Source organism: Desarmillaria tabescens (genome assembly GCF_030435595.1).
Source record: "Desarmillaria tabescens strain CCBAS 213 chromosome Unknown EV420scaffold_9, whole genome shotgun sequence".
NCBI classification, from domain to species: domain Eukaryota; kingdom Fungi; phylum Basidiomycota; class Agaricomycetes; order Agaricales; family Physalacriaceae; genus Desarmillaria; species Desarmillaria tabescens.
The window spans coordinates 1,320,347-1,333,068 of record NW_026848308.1 but is presented as its reverse complement, the minus strand read 5'-3'; the positions used below and the strand labels follow the sequence as shown (position 1 = coordinate 1,333,068).

General features: G+C 48.8%; 4 protein-coding genes across 4 annotated transcripts; all 4 read left to right on the top strand.

The window, feature by feature from the left end:
- Positions 1 to 2,076: 2,076 nt before the first annotated feature.
- Positions 2,077 to 3,393, top strand: EV420DRAFT_1619125 (GHMP kinase; the record flags this gene model as incomplete). Its single annotated transcript, XM_060475433.1, has 4 exons — positions 2,077 to 2,129; positions 2,184 to 2,430; positions 2,478 to 3,152; positions 3,181 to 3,393. The coding sequence occupies 4 exons, from the start codon at positions 2,077 to 2,079 to the stop codon at positions 3,391 to 3,393; spliced, it is 1,188 nt and encodes a 395-aa protein (XP_060334231.1).
- An 879-nt stretch (positions 3,394 to 4,272) lies between these two features.
- Positions 4,273 to 6,379, top strand: EV420DRAFT_1199247 (uncharacterized protein). The gene is made up of 7 exons (XM_060466326.1): positions 4,273 to 4,757; positions 4,810 to 4,863; positions 4,916 to 4,935; positions 4,994 to 5,069; positions 5,138 to 5,712; positions 5,771 to 5,942; positions 5,996 to 6,379. Exons 1-7 carry the CDS (start codon positions 4,451 to 4,453, stop codon positions 6,253 to 6,255), a joined length of 1,464 nt encoding a protein of 487 aa, XP_060334230.1. The 5' UTR covers positions 4,273 to 4,450; the 3' UTR covers positions 6,256 to 6,379.
- A 2,373-nt stretch (positions 6,380 to 8,752) lies between these two features.
- Positions 8,753 to 10,659, top strand: EV420DRAFT_1628131 (Endonuclease/exonuclease/phosphatase; the record flags this gene model as incomplete). Its single annotated transcript, XM_060476056.1, has 4 exons — positions 8,753 to 8,779; positions 8,951 to 9,750; positions 9,779 to 9,921; positions 9,944 to 10,659. 4 exons carry the CDS (start codon positions 8,753 to 8,755, stop codon positions 10,657 to 10,659), a joined length of 1,686 nt encoding a protein of 561 aa, XP_060334229.1.
- On the top strand, positions 10,335 to 11,543 carry EV420DRAFT_1199266 (uncharacterized protein). The gene is made up of 4 exons (XM_060466327.1): positions 10,335 to 10,655; positions 10,713 to 11,106; positions 11,165 to 11,472; positions 11,526 to 11,543. The coding sequence occupies exons 2-3, from the start codon at positions 10,719 to 10,721 to the stop codon at positions 11,311 to 11,313; spliced, it is 537 nt and encodes a 178-aa protein (XP_060334228.1). The 5' UTR covers positions 10,335 to 10,655; positions 10,713 to 10,718; the 3' UTR covers positions 11,314 to 11,472; positions 11,526 to 11,543.
- Positions 11,544 to 12,722: the final 1,179 nt, after the last annotated feature.

The window sequence follows — 12,722 nt, the reverse complement described above, 5'->3', positions numbered from 1 at the left end:
CGCCCAGCTGACGAAGGCGCGTCATCTTCAGAAGTCTGCATAGGCCCGGAAGTTTTTAGCTCATTTAGGATTTTCCTATCTTTCGCGGGAGAGGAAATCCATACTCACACGGGAAGCCGGATATTTTTTTTTGCCACCCTATCGTACGGGGGTAGAAGCTGCTTCTTCGAAGTACGAGGGCTCGGTCCAAGGTCTGAAATATGTATTCAAGCGACCGGCGGTTTTGGCTCCACCTTGATTGCTTTATTTTTTTTTTCGTTTCATCGAACAGATCTTACTGGCCTGGACAATCTAACAGACTCTGTTCCAGCTCTGATACTAGACAATCCTGCACAAAAAAAAATTGGTATGCAGGGTCTACCGGGGAAGACTTTCAACTCTACGAATGATAATCATTTTACCGCCCATCTTACGGAAATATGATGCTTCTTTGAAGGGCTCGGTGAATGATCCGCCCCTGTCTTTTGCATTCGAGGATTTTGACAAGAGAAAAAAATGCTGTCTCTCCATAAGCATTGGTGTTTAATTGCATTGGGTCCTGATCTCACGGTGAGTCTATATTCCCTTGTTGCCCATCTTACGGTAACATCAATATCACGTCGGCTAGCTGGGTTTCTTTTTTTCATAGAGCTCTTTCTGTATCACGGTCCAGACTCTCATACGCAATAGAGTACGTTCAACCAAACTAGCAAGGGCTTCTACGGGATGATCTCCGCCGATTCCGGCGTATGATGGATGGGGGTGAGCGTCCACCTTCTCAGCACATCGAATCCTGATACGCGAACGTTCCCACGAGCGAGCGATAAACATGGTCGTTGTCCGAAGCTGACACTGGCACCATCAGATTCAACACTGAGAAGAGGATCAGTCGGCGAAGTCAATAGACTCTGCGATGTCGTCTCGCCCGGAAACCCCCCTTCTTGAGACGTCCTCGGACCTTGAGCAAAGCCGGACGTGTTGATGGTAGTTAAGTTCTGCCAATATATTAGCACTCTTCCATTTCATAGGAATCTGCACAACGGATGTGGGGTTGGACGGGGGAAGCTCCTCGCAACGGCTCGTTTCGTATACCTAGGGCGTATTCAGCTTGCCTTCCTCTGCAGTTCTTTGTTCCGTGACGACACGCTTCGATGTATACCTGGTCGCATCGAGCTTCCTTATGGATTAGGTATGTTTTGTGTTCATCATGACTCCAGAAATAAACTACGCTCCTTAGGTCTCCGCGAAGATGGTCGTAACCACACCAAGGCGAATTACCGACATCTATTGGACACTTACGATGCTTTAAAAAGACTTTGTCATGACGACGACAGCTTGTATGTTGCACAGTTTGTACTGTTAGCTTTCAGGTACTAGACGGTGTTCCCCGCGCATTAGGTCACTGCTCCCCCTGTGAGGGCATGGGAACCTGGAAGATGAACCTTACGAACTTGCAGTGTGAAAGGAATACTCATTTCCCTATCCTTTTAAATACTTGCAGATCTGGATGAACACTTCTATCCCATGTTGGGTCCCACTTCAGGAAAATGATGGATCAAGCCGTTTTAAGCGGTCTTCCAGCTGTTTCATAGTGATGTGCATGATAACGCTGTCAGTGCTACAATACTGAATCCTCGCAACATTGTTCTCCCGTTTTCGGAGAAGTTGTCGACAGGTTCAACATTTTGATCAATACCGGTGGTTTGCAGGTTTCAAACTACCGACAAACTCGGTATGTCGCCAATCAGCGCTTGTGTTTATCATTCGTTCCTAATACAACACAGGAATACTGTCTGTATTTTCTTTTTGGTTCTGGTATGGCGAGACACAAACAAGAGGTGCGCCCTTTGATTTTAAGACATTCCACCTGTCACATGCAGTCACATCACGGTCCCTTTTTGTCCTCAAATATGGACCTGGCTCTCGCTGATCCCCTTCGGAGGTCCACTGTGAGGTATGTCCTATATGGATCAACTCCGTCTCTGTGTTTCATGATTTAATGTCCTTCCTCAGCTCGCGCTACCCTGGTCTCTCTGCAAGGAATAAAATATAAAAATCGTATCATATCATATCAATCTCGCGATCTCCCATTGCCCAATGGCCATCTACCAAGCAACGACCTCTGCGCCCGTGAACATTGCTTGTATAAAGTGAGTAGGTTTGAACTTCTCCTCGATTTACTTCTGATTACATGTGATGTAAAGGTACTGGGGAAAACGAGATACCAAACTCATCCTACCCACCAACTCTTCGCTCTCAGTGACCCTTGACCAGGACCACCTTCGGTCGACGACAACCTCGCGTGCAGACCCCTCATTTAAGAAGGACACGCTATGGCTGAATGGCAAGGAAGAGGTGATAAAAGAAGGTGGCAGAATGGCGACCTGCATCGCTGAACTGAAGCGCCTTCGAAAAGAGCTCGTTGAAGACAAGAATCCGGATGCACCCAAAGTACGTGCAAGCAGAAACATATATTTATTTGACTAACATCGCATTAGCTATCGACATTCGCCCTCCATATATCGTCCTTCAACAACTTTCCGACTGCCGCCGGCTTGGCATCCTCAGCGTCCGGTTTTGCTGCCCTCGTTTCCTCCATCGCGACCCTCTACACCCTTCCCTGCGATGCTTCTGCCCTTTCCTTGATTGCCCGACAAGGTTCAGGTTCTGCCTGCCGATCCCTCTTTGGCGGATACGTCGCCTGGGAACAAGGCACCTCTCCCACCGGTGAAGACTCCTACGCTATCCAAATTGCGCCCCAATCCCACTGGCCCGATATCCATGCCCTCATTTGTGTCGTATCCGATGACAAGAAGGGTACTTCCTCGACCTCAGGCATGCAGCGCACCGTTGAGACCTCCCCCCTCCTGCAGCATCGCATCAAGCACGTCGTCCCTCAACGCATGGCTGACATCTCCAAGGCCATCCTCGACCGCGACTTCGACACCTTTGCGAAGATCACTATGGCTGACTCAAATCAGTTCCATGCTGTCGCGCTCGACACGGAGCCGCCGATCTTCTATATGAACGACGTCTCCAAGGCTATCATCGCGTTAATCGTGGAATATAACCGTGTGGCGGTACTAAAGACAAGCAAGGTCAAGGCGGCGTATACGTATGATGCGGGTCCGAATGCGGTTATTTATACGCCAAAGGAGAATGTCAAGGAAATCGTGCAGATGATCGTCAAGTATTTCCCAGCAAAAGGAAGCTTTCAAAGATGTGTTTGGGATCTTTGGTGCGCAGGGTGTGCAAGGCGCCGTTGTGGATGGATTCAATGAGGCGGTGGCGAAGCCTTTTGATATCGGAGCCGTGAAGGGGCTCATTCACACCAAAGTTGGCGATGGGCCAAGAGTATTAGGGGAAGAAGAAGCGTTGCTTGACCCTGATGGGATTCCAAAAACGTTGGCATGATTTCAATCGTAGGTATCTTATTGGAAGTTGTATTGATCTTAGAAATGTAAACAGCAATGCTTTTATCTGTGCACTCGGGTCCGTCATTCCGATCAAGAAGGTGCGCGAACACTTGTTTTTCTGTTGGCAGTCTGCGACTGGTGGTGCTCCTCCGATTTTCAGTTGATCCACGTCCCGCGAATGATAGCTTTCGCTCTAGATGAAACGCACGTGCGCTCATACCAATTGTTAGTCTCGCCACGCTTCCGTTCATCGTACTTCATTTTATCGATGTTTCTGGCAGGTCATATCGCACTTAATAACGGGACTAGTAAGTTGGCAGCGGTACTCGGGATTGTTGCGCCACTATTTTCAGCCCTGTGAATGCTCGAGTTTCAATGAATGATTGTTCATGGTTCTGGCATCCGATACTGTCACAGTCCATTATCCATCATTTGTCGACAAGGTCTCATTCCGTGCCTGCGTGAAGCTTGTTTGAATCTATCAGGAATGGAGACGGAACACATGTATGATTTCTGACGTGGAATATTCACGGGCATTTCTAGGACAAATCACCTTCATAAATATATTTATTCGCATACTTGGGCCTTTTGAGCTCTCGGACCGTTCGCCTATGTCGCCACGATCTGACTGGGGCAAATTATGCTGGCAATTTAGGAGCGTACTGACCTCGCCGCCTAAATGCATTCCCAACTACATGACAGCTCAAACCCCTAAAATGGAGACCCGAAAGTATGGACAATATACTTCTATGCGTCGGGTCCGTACAACATTAAGCATGAAGTTCCCCATTTGGGGTTACCGACTTTGAATGCCGACGTTTCGTCGGTGCCGGACGACGGCACCGCAGCATTGTGCCTAATCCGACTATTTAAAGCGCGCCGATTTCTGCCGAAGCGCTTGTCCGTTTCCGAACCGAACGGGGATCAATTAAATTTCCGGCTTCATCATGGAATGATGAACCTCGTGTACATCCGATCAGAAAAGCATGCTACCGCCCTTGTGAGCCGGCGCCCATCCCCTATGAGCTCGCTCTAAAGGACCTTGAGGCTCCGCTATGCTATTTATGTCCCGCCGCCGTCTCAGTGGTCCCGCCGTCTTTATTCTGAATACTATCTCGATAGTAGCTCTTCTTTACTCCTCGCTGCATCTCTTGAAGAAAATTGTCGTCTTCAAGCAGCAGCCAGAACAAGCGCTCAGCGGCGATATCTGCCCTGCAAGTTGTTTAAATGACGACTTGGCGCCAGAACCGATCGTGGAAGCGACGCCGACCTCGTATAGTTCTGCAGTAGAAGCAACGCCGACTCTTAAACCATGGGACTCAAGCTATTATGTGCAAGGAACTCCTGGCGAAAACTTTCGAGGTCAGTGACACGACTTTTCAGCACGTTCTGGGTCGCATACATCTATACACAGATAATCTGCGGGACGATAAAAGTTACTTAACGGCATGGTGTCTTGGAGGATTCAGTGCGTAGCCAGGACTGTTCATATTGCCACTGTTCTCAACTCAACACAATAGCGAACCTATATATGTGTCAGGTGCGTGTTCATTTCGCGTCCTTGGCGTTCACATGAAAGGCTCATGCGCGTGCACCAGGTCAATCTGATATACTTGGGGATCATATCAGATAGAATCCCCGTTCTCCCTCCATTTTCACCATCCCACCACGTTAGTGAGTGACCATCATCATCACCACACAATTAACGCGTCTAAAATGGTGAATGTATTTAGCTGATGAAGCCGGTGTAATTGCCTTTGGCGACGTATTCAACCTCAAACATCTCCGTGACGTTCTTCAATTGCCTGTCATTGAATGGTCTGATATCAAGACGCCTCTGAAGAAACTAGGAGATCCAGACGCCTCCTGGGAGAAAATAGGGTGCTGGAGCGTACGGTCTCGCGATGTGAATGAGCCTAGTCCCGATTATAACTTTGCCAGGGCTCTTGCTCTCGACGCATCGTACACACGCGTACCCGACCTGATGTACCGCTCATCCAATTTAGACGAGGGACACACCAACTTTTGGAACCTCGCGTCTCTGATATACCCAGTGCAACCGGCGTTTCAGGATCAGACTTTCCCTCTGCTAAAGGCGTCGGCCAAGGGCGAGAGGGAACCTCCGGATAGGCATCTAGCGTGCTTTGATACCTTGTATTATGTCGGGTCTGGGGCAGAGACGTTTGAGTGGAATCATCCCTGGTCGCCTGCGTGGAGGACTGTGGGGAAGCATTTGAGGTTTAGCGAGCACATGGAGAGGCTGGGAAAAGAGTATGCTTCAAAAGTGTTTGATGTTGCTCCAGATCAGCTTCCGCCGGTGAGTTCGCCATCATTAGCTCTTGAGTGCGATTGTGTTAACAATAAACGGACGCTAGTTCATTGCTGTTCATATACGGCATGGAGATTTCAAAGGCAATTGTTGGGCGACCAAGGATATCAAAGAATGCTACGCGAATCTTCCAGCATTTGTGAGACGCGTAGAGGAGGTACAAGAAGAACTGCGGGAGAAGCTTGGTCTGGACGTAATTCATATCATCATGTCCACAGGTGCGTATTCGGTGTTCCCTGGATCAAGATCCTTCTGAGTTGTTTTCCACCAGATGAAAAGGACGAGGAATTCTGGGAAGAGGTCGATTTCCTAGGTTGGGGGTATATCGACCACGAACAAGAGGGGACTATCAAGACGTATGGAGAATGGTATGGGCCGATCATCGATATCGTGATCCATAGTCTTGCTGTGGGATTCGTAGGCACTGATGGGTCGACATTAAGTCTTGTCAGTGGCAAACGAGTGGAAGATTGGAATAATGGGGTCACTCGAATGGTAAAATGGGGCTATGCTGGAGCAGACAATCACTAACTATATAGAGCCATGCACTACCGGACTATTCATGTATCATATGACCGTTGGGGGTGGGCTACTTAATAATAATGGTTTCTACCCCGGTTCATGTATTTTCTTCTAATAGATTTATAAGTATTCTGATACCGTTTCGAATTTGAAATAGTGTGGCGGAGATACCCTCTTCCGGTAAGTTCGTCTGCTAGGTGTAGAGATGATGTCTTTGGCTACGGCTCTATTACCGTCTGTTCACAGACAACGCTCAAACCTCTGCATCCCTGCTTCATTTAGTCTCTGTTAACGCTGTCTTTTGGGGTACTTGCTCGCTTCCGCTAAGGACAGTGTTTCATCGAATTGATCTCCTCCGACCCTTGCTTGCGTACGTTCCCTGTAGCGCCTTTCTTTGCTATATGAATAAGCTAATCTAATTCAACTTAGGCTGCCATACGACCGGGCTCCTTTTCAAAATTTTTTCCTTCTGGTTTAGCGCAAGCGCTTTTCTAATAATGTGAACGAGCTAGTAGAGTTTATTAAACGGTGTATTCAACCTTGAGCGTCTATGACAACCGGTAATGTAAGATGGTTTGCCACAAAACCGTTACCAGGTACACCTGTACTGGGGTTGATGAATGTCTGGGACGCTAAACCATAAACATCAGCACTTTCGGCGACCAACACATTTTCAAGAGTCTATTTCACAAGCGTCCTGCAGATGACTAGGCTACCATCTCTATTGCGGACCCATTTACCAAGGGATCGAAGCATAGGCTGAAAACTAGCCTATCTCAGTGTGGCGTACGATGTACTATGTTGGGTCTAGTGCAATCCAAGAGTAGTAGATAAGTCGAATATCTCTCGGTCAGGCGTTCCGTGGTGACAGTCACCTACGCTTTCACACGACATAATGAGCCGGTGACGGCGTATGTGTGGAGTGCATTAAGTGAATATATTAGGTGTACTTTCCACGCTGTTGCGCTAATGTTTGCCGGCAGACATGACTAGCCTATTCTTTTGGGACACGGTGACAAGTATTGGTTAGATATATAGCAAATGTAAAGAGGAGCAAACAGTGGACCAGGTACGAGCACGGTATGGTATGTCATTGATAGCGCGGTTCATAGCCCTGTGGCTAAGGGCTTTGTCAGGACCGAGATGTCCCCGCTGTGAAGTAGAAAAGTAGTAGAAGATTGGAATGAATGGATCGTAAGACGCCCGCGTGCAGACGGAGGTGAGATGAGATGAGATGAAATGGATATTATTCCCTTGTGTGGCATCTATAATAATATTAATTTGATGCTAAACATACCAACATGATGGAAAGTAAAAATTTGGTTGGCTAGCACATGCTACGGTAGGCAGTGTTAACGTCATAAAAGGGAGACAAACAAGAGAGCTTAACGCGGCGTTCCTCTAATCCACTGAGTATCCATGGCTGTGGAACGAGATTGCTCATCTGAATCGTGGTCTCGACTCTTGTCCTCGCGCTTTGTAGAGTAAAACCCTCATAACAGCGAAAACGCGATCAGAGCGTGCGCAAGATTTTCCGGGTTCGAATTTGTCCAGCTCAAGACTAGTAGCTGGTAAGGGATATAGGTCTGACGCTATAGAGTCCCTTCATTGATGCAGAGATGATCTGCGGTGACGTATGGAAAAGTAAGTTGGGGAGATGGTTATTGAAACAAAATCCGAGGTGTACGAGGCGAATAAGGTTGAATGTTACTCACTTCATTGGGCAAAAGGGTTCTGATAGGGCATCTGAGTACGCCTGGGCTTCAGAGGGAGGTACGGAGCGTCATGTCCGATGGAAAGGGTAGCTCTAGACTCGATCCGTAAGATTTGCGAGCAACGGAAAGGCAGATTTACCAGTCTATCGTATGCCGACAGAATGAGTGAGATTCATCGGAATACATCAAGATGAAGACTCAGATGGAGGTCAACCGATCAGCAGGGCGGGGAGGAGATGCGATTCTGACGGCAGGATAGTGGGAACTTGAATCGGGTGCATTTTCATCGCTTGGGAGAAGCATTGCGAGCGCATGGTGAAAGATTCCTAGAACGAAATGATTATCCAGAAGTCTTTCCGAGAAGACGAAGATGTGCCAAGTGCTGCATCCGTATATGTTAAATTGGGCCCCAAGACGAGGAAAAGTAATCAATACGAGCCGTACCGGCTGCAGACGTGACCAATTCTTGACGGCCCGCTCAAAGCAAATCGATTTCTCCGAACAAAAAACGCCTTGTGGCCAAGATCTCTGCTAGATTGTCCCTGGTGGCTCTCGTATCGACAGCAGATGCGGACCAGTATTAGAGCCAAGTTGTAGAGTAAGGCCCCAGATACAAAGAGTCTAGGTTCTGTGTGCAGCATGAAGACTTCCCAATTCGCACGTTGATAGCGAGTGACAAAAACGGAACAAGGTGAACAGATTATGTCATCCCGCCACCCGCCCGTCAATCCATCCAAATCGGGATGCCAGCCTCGGTCACTTTGAGTCACACGTCACAGGGACTTTCTACCATGTACTACGCTCAGCACTCTCCTGGGGTGCCTCACAAATTGGCGGACCATGCATGGCCACGACAGACTCCATCAGGTCAGCAGCCGCCGGGATACGCCTTGTTTGCCCATCCACATCCATTACCCTTGCCTCATCACCATCACCACCAGAATTCGCTCTCCCACAATGGTCTATCCCACTATCCTTCCCCGCCCCAGATGGGCTCGCCAGCCGGTCAGCTCATCACACAGCACTGGCAGCAGCAGCTCTTTAAATGCGAAACAGTTCGGTCGTCACGCTCACCCCATTTCCGGGCAAGGGCAAATGCTCTTGCGTCACGGACCGTAGCAAAGTCTGCCATTCCAATCACAAATCCAAACAAGCCGGAGGAGCCTGTTGACGACGAAAACCATCCGTCGTCGACCGTCGCACCCATAGCGGAGGCACCGAGACCGACAGCGGTCGCTCCACCGCAAAACAACTGGGGTTCGCTGGACATGGGTGGTGTCGGTCTCAAGAACTTGCCTCCGTCATCAGGCTTGTTTTCATTCACATTCCTACTTAATCTCTACCTAAACCACAACGCCCTTGAGGTGATACCACCACAAATATCTGCCCTACGGCACCTCGAATTGCTCGACATTTCAGGGAACAACCTCCAACATCTACCGCCAGAGCTCGGTATGCTCACCCAGCTCAAGGAACTCTATTTCTTCGACAACCAGGTTACCACTATCCCCCATGAGCTAGGCACGCTCCACCAACTACAGACCCTCGGCATCGAAGGCAACCCGATGGAACCGTCACTAAAGGCCATGGTTCAAAAAGATGGCACCCCAGGCACTCATTTCCTATCTGCGCGACTCATGCCCCGTCTTTCCCGCCTCCTCCGGAACGGCAGTGGAAGCACCTTGATCCCTCGTCAGGCGGCCGGTGCTAGCGGTGAGACGTTCAGCGTCCTCTGCTACAATATTTTGTGCGAAAAGTATGCTACGGAACGTCTGTATGGTTACACACCGTCATGGGCCCTCGGCTTGGGAGTACAGAAAAGAGATCATCCTCTCAGAGGTCGTCTCCCACTCGGCCGACTTCCTATGTCTCCAGGAGGTGGACATCGCGCAGTACGAAGATTACTTTGTCAAGAACCTACAGACGCGGGATTACGAGGGTGTATTCTGGCCCAAATCTCGTGCAAAGACAATGCCCTGAAGCGGATCGACGGATGGTGGATGGATGCGCAACGTTCTATAACGCCGCACGCTTCAAGCTCGTAGAGAAAGTTCTCATCGAATTCAGCGCCGTTGCGATGCAGAGACAAGACTTCAAGAAGACGGATGATATGTTCAACCGGGTCTTGGGCAAGGACCACATCGCTGTGGTGTGTCTCCTGGAGGATAAGCAGACAGGGACACGGTATGTGATTGCAAACGCACACATACATTGGGATCCAGCGTACCGGGATGTCAAGCTCGTGCAGGTAGCCCTATTGGTGGAAGAGATCGAGAAGGTGGCGTCGGCCTTCGCTCGGTACCCCCCACCAGCAGGAATGGCAACAAAGTATACCGATGGGAGCAAGATACCGGTTATTATCTGCGGTGATTTCAATTCGGTGCCGGAGAGCGGTGTTTACGAGTTCCTGCAAAACGGCGTGTTGAGTGCAGACCACCAGGACTTCATGAAGCATGTCTATGGACGGTACACGGAGGAAGGGCTGAGACACCGATTAGGACTGAAGAGCGCATACAGCACAGGGCAGGGTGAAGAGATTCTACCGATGACGAACTACACGCCCAGCTTTAGGGGGGTCATCGATTATGTGTGGTACTCGACGGCAACACTGGCGGTGAATGCGGTGCTGGGTGAGGTGGACAGGGAGTATTTAGACAAGGTGGTAGGATTTCCAAATGCGCACTTCCCATCAGAGTAAGTCTTGATGTTTCTTGGCTTGAATCGTGATTCGCTGACTGATGAACTTCCTAGTCACATATGTCTCATGAGCGAGTTCAGAGTGAAGTCAGGCTCCAAAATGACACCGACGATACCACCTACACCGTAGGATTATTTGCATATCCATTCGTTTACTCGTTCACTGTTTGTTTATTTCCGTTGTCTTGTACATACATTACTATACGGTTTCTTACCTACGTACATATCGTTGCTTTATTTCCTCACACTTTCTTTATTTCTTCCTGTGTCCGGTCATCTCATCCTCTCATTTCCCTGCACTGTCTGTCTCTCTGTTGTATGTACCATCGTGACGATCAAGAGAAAAAGATGAAAGCTGCATCCCTGTGCAGTGTGAGGCTGTACGGACCGTCATCACATGAGGTACGTTCCGACCATCGTCCTTCCACACGGCGCGCAGGTTTAAGCGGTAGGCATTCATATCGATTGATATAGGTTGTATCTTCTCATGATCTGTCGCTTTTCAGGCATGCAAGTTCGTTTAGAACAGTGCTGTATGTCATCAGAGAGCTGCGCCCGCCTGCGTATTTGCACATCATACATCACTCCACAGCAACGAAGCGGTCTTCGCAAGAGGCATAAGTACCTCTGCTGCGCATTTCGTGATGAGATGTAAATGCTGATGAGTCTGACGTCGATACGAGGCATTTCTTTTAGAAAAGCCTCACCTTCTTATCCTTCGGGCCTCTCTTCGCGCGCTCACGGGCAACTTAAACGATTGGTTCTCCTCAATACACCAGCCGCGCCAATAAACTTATGAAGCGACACCCTGCATGTAAGTCTCCCAAAATGATCATTCCCGGTTAGCGCTGAATCCGATGGACGCAGGGCCCGGAGCTGCGCGTTCAATTTGTTGACGGGTTCCTGCAGCTTATTCATTATTTAGCGGATGACGGCAGATGCAAACCACGAAGGTCGCACGTACTGCTGACTATTTATACCTGAGCGCCATCAAGAACTTTTTAACCACAACCACCATAACACTTCGAACGCTCTCTTTGAATTATAAACGAATCTTATAAATGGCATTCCTCCTGCGAACCTCTGTCGTGCTTGCGCTTGCTTTGGCGTTCGTCAATGCGGTACTTGAGCGTTCCTTTCGCTCGATTGTCTCATGAACACTCATGCATGCGTTGTGTAGGCCCCCGCTGCTGAAGGTCACCGTGGTCCCTATGTCGACTTTTACTGCGAGCAGGATCGAGCACGCTCTAGTCAACTACTAGTCCGTACTTGGTCGACTGTTACGACTGAGGTTACTTTTACGTGCGTCCTTTTTTTTTTTTGCTGCGCTTCTCCCGCGTGGGTGGGTTTTTAGGGCTCAATTGGCATTATTATCGTAGGCAATTCTCAACCTCTACTGCTGACGTAGCTTCTGCGACGGATTAGTTGTGGGGGCGGTAGAATCTTGTTTATGTGTCCGTTCTGCTGGCTTTCATCTAGTTGCACGGAGTTTAAGGTTAATATGGCTCGTGCATAGACACTCCTTCGCACATTCCTTCTGTTGAATGCCTTGAGCGGTTTTTATTATTTACAACGTTTTTATTTTGGACACGTGGTTGCCATGGCTATCCGTTAAGTAGCTGGGGCACCCTGAATTGAACTGCGTTTATCTTTTAATAATGAGGCAAGATCGTAAATGGGATAGTGCACTTAGTAATCAATCGCTGATCGAGTGGGGAATCCTATATATCCGTGAGGATGGACTTCTTCATCTTTCTTTCCGTTTTTCCTCGGTGAAATTCTGACCGGAGTTCTTGCAGATATTCTTCTTCTAAGCAGATAACTAAGCCGCTTGGCTCTCACTGTCGTTTGATTTCCTGGTTACTGCGCGACCCTCCATGGCTGTCTGAACGCATTACCGACGCAGTCGACACCAAGGTCATACGTATGTTCTTCAGCTCGTATCCGCCAAGTTTTGATACTTGACCTTGGCGCGGCCTCGTGCAACCGTGTGGTGCTGGTGATCCGGCAACGGCAACGGTATGAAAAAAATTCCGGTGTGAGTATCTGGCTTCTGAAATGCTA